Source organism: Miniopterus schreibersii (assembly GCF_964146895.1).
Source record: "Miniopterus schreibersii genome assembly, chromosome: 17".
Taxonomy (NCBI): Eukaryota; Metazoa; Chordata; class Mammalia; order Chiroptera; family Miniopteridae; genus Miniopterus; species Miniopterus schreibersii.
In genome coordinates this window covers 2783484-2795127 of record NC_138117.1, presented here as the reverse complement: position 1 = coordinate 2795127, position 11644 = coordinate 2783484, and the positions used below count along the sequence as shown (strand labels likewise).

The window sequence follows — 11644 nt, the reverse complement described above, 5'->3', positions numbered from 1 at the left end:
GTCTTAGGTGATCACCACACTGCTGTGTGTCTATGTGCTATTTATATATAGGGTTTTCCTGGTTAATCCCTGTACTTTCTTTCCCCCAGCCCCCACACCCCTCCCCTCTGACAGCTGTCTGTTCCACATACCCATGCCTGCTTCTATTTTATTCATCAGTTTATTAGATTCCACGGACAGTGAGATCACACGGCGTTTGTTTCTCTGACTGGCTTATTTCACGCAGCAGAATAACCTCCAGGTCCAAAGAGGGGTGTGGGTAGGTGGAGGTGAGCACAGAGGGGGTAAATGGGGACCGGAAGACTTTGTTACCCATTTGTCAGTTAATGGAAATTTAAATTGTTTCTTTCTGTCTATTTCAAATAATGCTATATGATCATTTTTCTTGAGTGTACACCTAGGGAGGAATTGCTGGGTCTTAGACAGTAACTTTGGAGGAACTGCCGATGGTTTCTCCAAGTGGCTGCGCTCCATCAGTTGACATTCCTACCTGTGGCCTATGAGACCATGTTTTCATTTCAGTCACTTGTGATCCTAAACTGATTTAACCCCTTTAAAAACTTTGTAAATTTATCTTAAAACAGTTGAACTTATTCTAGCAGACAAAAGCCACGCCCATAGTCTCTGCATATCCCTTTCTCCAACTAAAGAACTTTAGAAGCTCCCTCATGTTGATTAGAAGGCATCTTTCATCTTCCTGAGGTCTTAACAGAGGGTTTTATAGTCATGCCCTTGGCTTCACCTCTAGACTTTTTTCCTGACAGTTCCCCGATTCGCTGTCTGTAATTCATTTCTTGAATTTAGCATCATTTACTGCCTGGAGAGGCTAGACATGAGAAAGTTTTATCTTTCAAGCTCAAAATGTGTGGCTCATTTATAGTTTACAATTTACTCCTGCTTGCCTTTCTCTGCTCTTACCACAGGCAGCTAGCATCCAGGTAGCACCTTCAACACGTCCAGAAGCCTTTAGTTGGAGCGTCCAGTTGAGGATGTGCCTTTTATTTTTCATGTTAACGCTCCTGGCATCATTGCTAAACTTTTGGCTACTAATCTGAGTTCTAAGAGCCAGGCCTTAAATGGCTCTTATTTTACTACCTCCCTCGACCTGTTTGGGACATATTTATTCCAAATCTTTTAAATGCAAGAATATGTTACTGTATTATTCCCAATTATATGTGAGACCAATATAAAGGCTGGATAAAATTCTAAAACAAAATGAGCTTTCTCTATTTCTATAATCTAACATGTTAGCAAATAACAATTTAAGCAAATGTTTAATTCATCTTTATTTTTGGCAAACAGGTAATATGAACAAGACTATATGTAGTTATACACACTCTTTTTTGCTTTATACAAGTTATAAAGATGTGTAAGTGGGTAAAATTCTTGGCTTAACACATATACCAGAAATCCGACATACCTTTTTTTTTTTTTTTTTAAATGTTTTTATTGATTTCAGAGAGAAGGGAGAGGGAGAAATAGAAACATCAATAATAAGAGTCATTGATCGGCTGCCTCCCACACGCCCCCTTCTGGGAATTGAGCCCGAAACCCAGGCCTGTGCCCTGACCTGGAATCAAACCGTGACCTCCTGGTTCATAGGTTGATGCTCAACTACTGAGCCATGCCGGCCAGGCAGTATGTTGAGTCTTTTTAAATTACACACAAATAAAAGGCTAATCTGTCATTCTTTAGAGGTTTAAATCTGATAGGGAACACCACTTTACTTTTGAATCTCATTTCTTAAAGTTTAGCAACTGATTCTCATCTGAAAAAGAAGTTTTTTTAAAAATTCTTAATCATTAAAACAAGCTTCCTAGCTGCACTTTGATGGGGTTATAAAAACGCTTCACAGCATGAATCCCACCAATACCAAGGTTTCTGCAATCAAGTCTATTTATACACATTAATTAAATTGGCTGTCACCATCCCCACTTTACTATAATGACAAAGAGACTGAGTCATTTGTCTTCAAGAAAAATTACATTAAAATGGTTACTGAAAGCTTTCAGTAAAACATTAAGATTTATTTCAACAGAATGTTCAGGATCCTATATTAATAAAAATATAGGCAAACAGGGTTGCATCTTGGTCTGTGAATGATGTTTTCCACAGTGGACTTACAAGTGTTTTTAAAATACCACTCAGGGGACACTGGGTTAAAGTTTATCTCTGATGTTTTTTTAAAAAACCTGTTAGCAGCTTGCTGTAAAAATGATTTAAAGTAGTTGTGTTTTTCAGTGACGTTCAGAACAATCCAGCACTTGGTATAAATACTCATATCGGCACACAGTACTAATAAAACATAATAGTTCGACACTTTTTATAAACTAGCCGCAGTTTTCAGTAGCTCTGTTCACCAAGCCTGCAACAGAATTGTAATGTTCTCCTAAGCCATACGCATGTCTCATATACCTGAAAGAAAAAAGGAAAGAAATGAGCAGCTCTGATGAAGGTAATTCCTTGTGTATAAATGTTTACTATGCATATAACACCAAGCCCTCAGAATCAATCTCTCCACAGTTTATCACTCAAATAAACTACATAAGCACATTACTTAAAAGTTCACCACCATGCGAAAAGCAAGCAGTCAGTAAGATCTTTAACCATGTCTGCTGAGTCTAAGTTGTGTAAAACACAATCACTGAAGGGGGGGGGGGGGATTGAAATGCCGAGTGCTCAGTGAGCTTAAAATGTTTACCTAAATCCAAGCCATTAATGACCAGCTTAGTAGGTTTATCTAATAAAGACTGAAGCCGAGAGCAAACTCTCCACACTGTGTTTTGGAGGAGATTTCTCAAACGTGTAAAACACTTTTACAATATGAAGGAAAAAATCTCTAAGGAATTAACAATCAGGCAACACGAATATATTTCAGCTTTTTCACTTGTTGAAACCTTTTAGCATTATTAATGTCAAACCAGGACAATATTCAAACTACTACTAAAACTTTCTAACCTTTAGAAATGACTTTATTATTAACATATATGCAAAAATAAATCACTATAGATTTAAATAATTATCTAAATCTCATATTTTGGCAATGCCTTTTGATTCTGTAATTGCCTTTAACATACGTAAGCCTAATTAATGCTGCTGAAGATAGGTTTTCTTTGATTAATCAACAACCACCTAAAATATTTTAATGATCCCTTTTTCTTAATTATGAAAAATATAACAGTGGACATCCCTTAGTACTTACACGAGTATTAATGGTTTTTTGGGGTATTCCTCACCCACTACAACAGGAGGAGAGTCTGCCTGTATTACCTCTATTGGTGTTTGTAAAATATGAGACAGAGCTCTCAGCTATAGGAAAGAAAATGCATTAGTAAAAAATAAATAAAAATGTAAACATTATTGAAATCATAAACAACTGAGGCATTTGGGAAAAGGGCAGTCAGTCAGAGCAGGGGTTCTCTCTGTTCATCACTATTCACTGAGAACCTGGCACTTAATACACACACATACTAGGCACTTAATACATATTTGTGAAATTAACCAATAAATATAATATTTATTAAATTGAATGCAGAAGTGTCAAGCCCTGGCTACATAATAGCTTCTTAGAAATATCAATGTCATTGATATAAAATGAGGGTATGGGGAGATTGGGTTCATTATACTAGGCTCTCTACTTTTGAATATAACTGAAAGTTTCCATAATAAAAAGTTTTTTAAAAATCATTGTTAAGGCACCAGGCCAAATCAATTCCAATTTTGGAGGGAGAGGGGGGAAAACGGCAACAGCCCAGAATAGGTTTATCTTCCTTCAAGCTTTCAGATGATTCTAACGTACAACTAGGGTTGACAGCCACTGCTCCATGATTCCCAAGGTGCAAGCAGAATGAGCTATGTATACGAATTGTGTTGTTTCACGGACTCTCCATCTAATTAACACACAAGTTTATGTCATTTTCTACCATAAAATATAAAATTAGAGCTTAAAGTGGATGAATAATAGTCGGGAATCTTCAAAGAGAAATTGGGATCATCTGAAAAATGTCTGAAAACTACAGATGGGATTTAGGAATAATTTAACAATCCACAATCACTATGAATAATTATAAACTTACCTCAAGCTGACCTCCCCAAGCAGCTGTGTTTATAATATCATCACAGTACTTTCCAAACTCTTCTGTAGAGAATAAACAGAATATAGCACTTAATAACTTTCATAACTCCTGTTATAAAATCCCTCTCAGAGCTCCCACAATTCCTCATGAAACTACTCAAGGCACGAACTTCCTTCTCTACCGGACTCTCCAGAATTAATCCACCTACCAGATCCAAAGTTAACTCAGTACAACTGTCCACCACCCTTTCATCCAGGAGCAAAGCATTTCTGCTTCCCTTCGTCAGCGTGAGACCCAAGGGCCTTAACTACGTAACAAGCCTACTTCCCTCTCTATCCCAAGCAGTCACCCCACAAAACTGTCCACTAGTCACTATCCTGACATGTATTTTAATGCCTAAACCTGCATCTGAGAGAATATGCCAAAAGAATAAAGATGCAGCCTCTATAGTCAGCTCCACTATAAGACCTTAAGAAATCTGAAAAGAGGCTGGGCCGGTGTGGCTCAGTGTTTGAACACTGACCTATGAACCAGGAGGTAGCCGATCAATGACTCTCTCTCATCACTGATGTTTCTATCTCTCTCTCTCCCTCTCCCTTCCTCTCTCTGAAATCAATAAAAACATATTAAAAATATATATCTATATATATAAGAAGAGAATCAGGGTAAAAGTACAAATGCACTAAAACTCCTTTCTCAGAGAGAGCATTAAATAGTGCCTCCACTTGTCATTTTGGAAGCATTTACCTTATTTGCATTGGTATCTTATATAAAACAATGTATTTTTAACTATAAAATAACTAAATACTTAAAATAATAAAGCAGTTAATAAAGCAACATGTGCTACTATTAAAATTACAGAAAATAATTCTACCTAAATTTTGGGAGCTTTTCCCCGTAAGGATTATACCAGTTTTTCTTATTCTCAGACTCAGGAAGCACTTTATTGAACAATGACAACAACTGCAATGGCAATACCAAGATACAGCGAAGAAAAGGAAATTACCTGGAGTATACATGTCCCCTGTATTAGGGTTTGTTAGAAACGGCAGGAAGTCCTCCATGTGGCTTTGCATGTAGGTGGCAGTCTGACTTCTCAGGGCAGCGACCGTCAGAGGGCAGTCCTGCTCCTTCAGCTGGTCTTCGATGGCTCTGTACATACAGTGGCCATCAGACGGGATCTGTTTAATTTCCAACTGTCTGGCCGCCAGTATTTGAGCAAGTTTTTCACTTTCTACATGTCTAGCTCCATATAAGTTCTCGATTTCAGCCTCAGCTATCCTTTCTTTCTGCTCCTTTTCCAAGGCAGCTTTTTTGTCCTAAGAAGGGAGACAATGTAGGAAAGTTCGTTCATAATAATTGGGACTAATTTGCATTCACCAAGGAGACAGATATAGAAGATTCTCGAGACATCTTAGCCATTTTCCAGCCTTCTCCCACAAGCACCATCATATCGAGCATCCCGTCACTTGTAGCATCCTCTATGCCGTGAACTCTTTCAAGGGCAAACCACCCTTCTCATCTGTGTATACCCAGCACCTAGCTGCACTGGGACAAAAGCCCTCGAGTTTTTCCTTGAAAAATTTAAAACTTTTAAAAACTACATGCCAAGTTTCTAAAAAGTTCACTTACTGACTTCAATGTCCTGTCTTAAGACTGGCTCACCCTAGGCCTTAAAGCTAGCTTATCCTATTTAAGTCCAGGCCAATACCAAGCTCTGGAACTTACCATTCCACCAGCCAGGCATTAGCATGCTAAAGCCTTTAGAAGGGCACAGGAATTCTATTTATATGTATCTAGCTTTAAAAAAAAAGTGTTTAAACACAAACACAAACATTCACATAACAGATAAAGATATTCTTCTACATAAAAAATTAAATTTTACAGATAGACTAAAGTTCCCCTTTAAGGACCACTGCCAATCCCAGTGCCTGCTCTAGAGGTCTGTTGCATCTCCTTCCAGATTCTTCTCCTATGCATTTTATTTATTTATTTGTTACTGACTGATTTTAGGGAGAGAGAGGAAGGAAGGGACAGAGAGAGAGAGAAACATCAGTTTGTTGTTACACTCATTTATGCGTCATTGGTTGTTTCTTGTATGTGCCCTGACCAGGGACCGAACCTGCAACCTTGGCATATCGGTAGGATGCTCCAACCGAGCTACCCGGCCAGGGCCGCCTTTGCATTTTAATATAGATGTACTCACAGAAATGTGTAAAAACAAAACAAAAACCTTTTTAGCAAAAACGGTATACATTACATCTTGTAACTTGCTTTCCTTATTCAAGTGTCATAAGAAATCTCCCCATAAAATATATGCAAAGATGGGGGTCCATGAGAATCTGTGATATGGAGGACGGAGCGGCGGTAGAGTGAGAAGGCTGAGGTTAAGAGAGAAACATTCCTGACAGGGGGACGAGGGAAGATGAAAAACAGAGGCAACAGGTGTCTCACGGATGAACACGGTTCACGCAGCTGGGAGGCCCAGCTTGTACTTGTTAGGTGTTAACTACCCACCAATGTAAACTGTACTTGTTAGGTGTTAACTACCCACCAATGTAAAAGAAACACGTCTCTCTCCATTTTACTTTTTATCCAATCCCAGAGATTTCCTGCTTTACTTTCTCCTGCTTCCTTAACCTGCCACCAATGGGCTTCACACAACCTTTCTTCCGTCTCCTCCTTTGACTCTAACGTATAAATTACAAAACTGCTACTCCCTGGAGTATTATCTCAGTCCTTTGAGATTCTGCTTCTGGGACTAACCCCCAAACCTTGGCTCAAAATAAACTTTCTTTAGGTTTGGAATTTCTTTCATCAACACCTCTCTGAATTTTCACCATAATTAACCATTACCTAGGTACCTACACAATTCTCTGAGAATTTTGTATTCCTATATATCTTGCTTAACTTATAGGTTCAAATCCGTTTCAGCACTTACAACTATAGCTTTTAACCAAAGTGGTGCACCAGAATCACCTAGGCCCACACTGTGAAGATTCTGCATTATTAAAGTCTATATATATTTGTAACATGTATTTGTATATTTGTAAAAAATATTCTTTGCATATCCCTCTTCCTAGCTCCAACCTTCTATGAGAACTGCAGCTGAGCATGTTATTTGATATTGCCTTAGGCCTACTTTCTTCCCTCTCAAATGGAAATAAGAATCTTACTTCATAGGGTTACGGTCAGGACTAAATGAGATTTCACGTGACCTATACGCCTCACACAGTATCTGGCATGTTGCAAGTCCTTCGTGAGTGTTAGTCCGGTCCTTTGACAGGAGCTCCATCTTTTTTTCCTACTCTCTTTACAACACCCACGACAGTACCGAGCACACAGCACTGACTTCAACACTTGGTGACAGGACTTTCATACCCGTCTCTTTTGTGCTCTTGATATCCGAGGCGGCTGATTCTCAAGAACCAAGTTTGAAATGTTAACAGCATCAAAATCTCTCTGAAGAAAACAGAAAGAAAGTATGAACTAGTTAATGAAAAATACTTTTAAGTTAGTATTCAAAGTTATCAGATTAATACATTATTGTGGAAATCACAAATATGTGTCACCCCACAATTCGAATTTGAGTAACAGCCACTACATAGCATAGTTCTGTCTCCTTTCTCTATTTGTAAGGGAGAATTTATCGGGTTCTCAAGAAGTTTCCTCACAGTTCTTGAAAGACAACGCTCATCCCTGCATGCTCTTCTTCCTTCTTAGCATGTCCACGCCATTAATCTAAATAATTCTTTTATGGGCCAACTCACTCAGCACTCCACCCTTCCCTTCTCTAAATGCTGATAGTACTCATTGGATATACAAGGTCCTGTGCTGGCTCAGCTCATTACTACCTTCATCACCTCCAACGTGGCAGCAGAGGTCTTTCTCCATCAATTAACCAGAACCCAATGAGCACTGCTTCTTGACCCTAGTAACAAGCTGAGCTTGTAATACGTTATACATAGTGTTTGGCACACAACACACATTAGCTACATAATAAAATAACGGTACGTTAAAATGATGACAGTATGCTCCAATGTACCCAAGAAACATCAGTAAATTTTCATTCATTTCAACTTGTTCGTAAAGCACTTTTATACCTTAAAAATGACTTCATGTTCACTGTCCCATTGGATCCATACACGATCTCAACTCAAACAGCAGAGGTATTTGTATCATTGTATGCGGAGAAATTTAGGCTCAGGAAGTTTAAGTAACTTGACCCAGGTTCTAATCACATCTATTGGCAATTTGGGGACTAAAGGTATGTACTTCCAACTCTCACTTGGTGGAGCTTCCTCAAATCCACTCGATCACTGTTCATTTCTGGGCAAGTAACGAGTTCAAGTGCACTTCCTCTGCTGACCTCCCTCGCAAAAACACACCACCAGGTAAACCCAGTAACGGAAATAACGTAGGTAAGGCAGGAGGGGAATGGCAGCGTGACTTCATTTCCCTCCGGAGTTACGATGTCATCTAGTCTAAGGTTTCAGAGGTGGGCGACCGCTTTCGGCCGCTGCGGGCAGACACACACACCTGGCTCTCCTTGGACGTCAGCCTCAGTTGCTCCAGCTCCTCTCGGTGTCTCTGCTCCATCTCTGCTTCCAACTTAGAAACATCTTCAGTCAGCTGCTTCCTCCTCTTCTTGTCATTCTTGGGAACAGCATTCTTCATACCTTGAATTTTGGCTGAAAAAAATCACACCGAACACTTGAAGTCAAAAAAACTCCAGGGGTTGAGCGTCCACCTGGAACCCGGGAGCTCGCGGTTCGATTCCGGTCGGGGCTCAGGCCCGGGCTGCGGGCTCGGTGCCCAGCAGGGGGCGCGCGGGAGGCGGCCCATCAGTGACTCTCATCCATGTTTCCCTCTCCCCCCCTCTCCCTTCCTCTCTCTGAAATCAACAAAGACATATTTATAAAAGCCCCAGGGGTGCGGAGGAATGGGAGCAGGAGGGCAGGGAGGGGGGCAGGAAGGCGGCGCGCACACGGGGCTCCCCGGCCCCGATTGGGGGGCGGGCTGAGCGCGCGGCCCGGGAGCCACGCTCATAATGAACGCGGCGCGCGGCGCGGGGGCGGGGCCGGGAGCGGCGGCCGGCGGGTCCCAGTCCTCCCGGCGCCTGCTCCCTGCGCTCGACTCGGGGAGGTTTTCCCAGCAGCCCCTGGGGCCGGGGTCCAGGCGAGGCTCCGGGTCGGGCGGGCCCGCGGCGCGGCGACGCTCTGGGCGCGCGCCCGGGACGGGCCGGCGGCGGGGGCCCGCGGGGACCTGGGGGCGGGGGAGGCGGAAGGCAGGGGCCGCGGTCCCCGCCGCGGAGCCCGGCGCCCAGGTGCGCGGAGCGGCCCGGCGCCCTCACCTTGCAGCGCCTTCCTCTCCTGGCGCTGCCGCCTCGCCAGCTGCTCCTCCGCGTCGCACGCGTCGGCCGGGCCCTCCTCCATGGCCGCCGGGCGGCCCGCGCTCCGGGACGGCCCTGCGCGGCCGGCGGGCGGGCGCCTCCCCCTCGGCCCTCACCGCGGGCGCCATTGGCTAGGCCGGCCCAGCCCCGCCCTCCCGGCCGCGCCGGATGGAGGCGAGTCCGGGGAAGCGGCCGGCGGCGGCCGCGACGCTGCGCGCCTGCGCACTTCGTGGGGCACGCCCCCGTCTGATGGAGGGAGCGGGGAGAAGCCGGAAGGCGCGGCGCGCGGGGGCGGGGCCTGGCGGGGGCGGGGCCTGTCGGGGGCGGGGCAGCCCCAGGGTTACCCAGCCGGCTGGCTAGAGCCCCTGGAGCAGCGATGCTGCGCTCGGGTCTGTGGGTCCCGGTGTGAGGCGCGCAGAGATGACAGCGCGACGACCATATTGGAAGTTCGTGTTTTGTTCCATTTAAAAAAAAATTATCTCTATTTAAAGTATTACAGATGTACCCCGTTTTCCACTCCTTTGATCCCCCCCCCCCCCCCCCCGCCGTCCCAGCTCCAGGCCTTCTGCCCTCACTTTTGGTCTCCCTCCCTCGCCCCCCTTAGGAAGAGCTATTGAAAAGGGAAGAAAGAAAAATCTCCCATCAATAAAACCGTTAATAGCTATCAATCAATAGGAATCTTTGCGTTGAATGAAGCAAATGGTAGGCAATAAGTTGTTTATTGTCTTAAAAGTATTACATAATATAAACAGAGGCACTTGAAGGAGTTTGAGGTGCCATCCCAGGGAAACTGCCTTGCAGAGCTTACTCCTCAAACCTTTGGAATTTGTTAAAATAACCTTTGGACTGGGGCCTAAAGCAACATTGTATCCAAACAATTGCTTGCAAAGATGACAATAAAACCAGGATAAAAATTAAACACATTATTTAGAATTAGCATCACCTATAGAAACTCCTTCCTTCTCTTCATGTAATTGTTTCCCTTCCTTTTCTCATAAGTACCCCCTGCCTTTACTGCCTGTGGGCCCTGACAATAAAGATGCCTACTAAGAAGGGCACCTGGTGGCCAAATGGGCTCAAATTTTCAGAACAGAGCCTAGCCCTGGTCCCTGTGGCTTGGTGTTTGGAGCATGGTCCTGTGCACTGAAGGGTCATGGGGTTTGATCCCTGGTTGAGGTGTGTGCATGAGGCAGCCAATCGATGTTTCTCTCTCTCTCTCTCTCTCTCTCTCTCTCTCTCTCTCTCTCCCCCCCCTTTCTCTCTCTCTAGAATCAATGAAAAAGCATATCCTCCATTCAGAGCATCTCCATTCTGTCCAATCAGGACAGTGCTTTTTCAAACAAACTGGGAGGATTTGGAGTCCTCATTTCCATAAGGATGGACCAATCAGGGTCCAGGGGCAGGGATTTCTGTCTATATAAAGGCAGGTCTCCTCCAGTTCCAGGAGTGCACTTTCCCTTCTCACTAAAGACTGCATTTCCCCAGCTGCAGCTGAAGCACGGAAGACAGCTGCCAGGACCCAGTGAAGCGGACCGGGACTGGGCAGGGCTGTCTAGCTAGAGAGGGGCCTTGCTCTAGGGCTTTCTTGCCCCGAGGCCTCCTTGCCCCAGGGCCCTCCCACAGCCTGGCTGCTTCCTAATTGAGCTGTGTGCCCTGAATAGTTTCCTTCTTCACCACATCTTTACTTGAAACTTAAAAAAAAAATCTGTCTTTATTGATTTCAGAGAGAGGAAGGGAGAGGGGGAGAGAGAGAAACATCAATGATGAGATAGTCGTTGATCTACCGCCTCCTGCACGCCCCCTACCGAGGATGGTGCCTGCAACCCCAGCATGTGTCCTGACCAGGAATCCAAGGGTGACCTCCTGGTTCATAGGTTGATGCTCAACCACTGAGCCACACTGGCAGGCAATCAACTCTCTTTCTCTCTCACTGGCAGAAGGAGAGAGAGGGAGACTGCCGTCAACGTAGGCCAGTACTCAGGAGGAGATGATGTGTTCCCCGAGGTCTGAGTAATCAAGTGCCGATGCATTTAATTAGGAACCTCCTGGTACCCCGTGCCTCACTTAAATGCTCTTATTTTATTTGGTGTGTTATATTTCTGCGATTATCCTTGCTTCTGCATTCTGGGAGAGAGTAATTTAAACAATCAATTCAGTCAACTGCAGGGAGCACCCA

General features: G+C 43.9%; 1 protein-coding gene across 2 annotated transcripts; it reads right to left on the bottom strand.

Moving 5' to 3' along the window:
* Positions 1–1264: 1264 nt before the first annotated feature.
* On the bottom strand, positions 1265–9590 carry OTUD6B (OTU deubiquitinase 6B). Of its 2 annotated transcripts, XM_081116440.1 has the most exons (7): positions 9430–9588; positions 8616–8767; positions 7458–7538; positions 5083–5395; positions 4077–4138; positions 3203–3309; positions 1265–2415 (listed from the first exon to the last, which is right to left on the bottom strand). In XM_081116440.1, exons 1-7 carry the CDS (start codon positions 9509–9511, stop codon positions 2331–2333), a joined length of 882 nt encoding a protein of 293 aa, XP_080972566.1. In that variant the 5' UTR covers positions 9512–9588; the 3' UTR covers positions 1265–2330. The 2 variants fall into 2 exon arrangements, with proteins under 2 accessions (XP_080972566.1, XP_080972567.1); XM_081116441.1 differs by lacking the exon at positions 7458–7538 and having other exon boundaries at positions 9430–9590.
* Positions 9591–11644: the final 2054 nt, after the last annotated feature.

Coding starts and splice junctions, on each gene's coding strand:
- OTUD6B (XM_081116440.1), bottom strand. CDS start 9,511: ATGGAGGAGGGCCCGGCCGACGCGTGCGACGCGGAGGAGCAGCTGGCG. Junction 8,768..9,429: donor GGAGAGGAAGGCGCTGCAAG/GTGAGGGCGCCG, acceptor GATTTTTTTCAG/CCAAAATTCAAGGTATGAAG. Junction 4,139..5,082: donor AGGGGACATGTATACTCCAG/GTAATTTCCTTT, acceptor TATTCTCTACAG/AAGAGTTTGGAAAGTACTGT.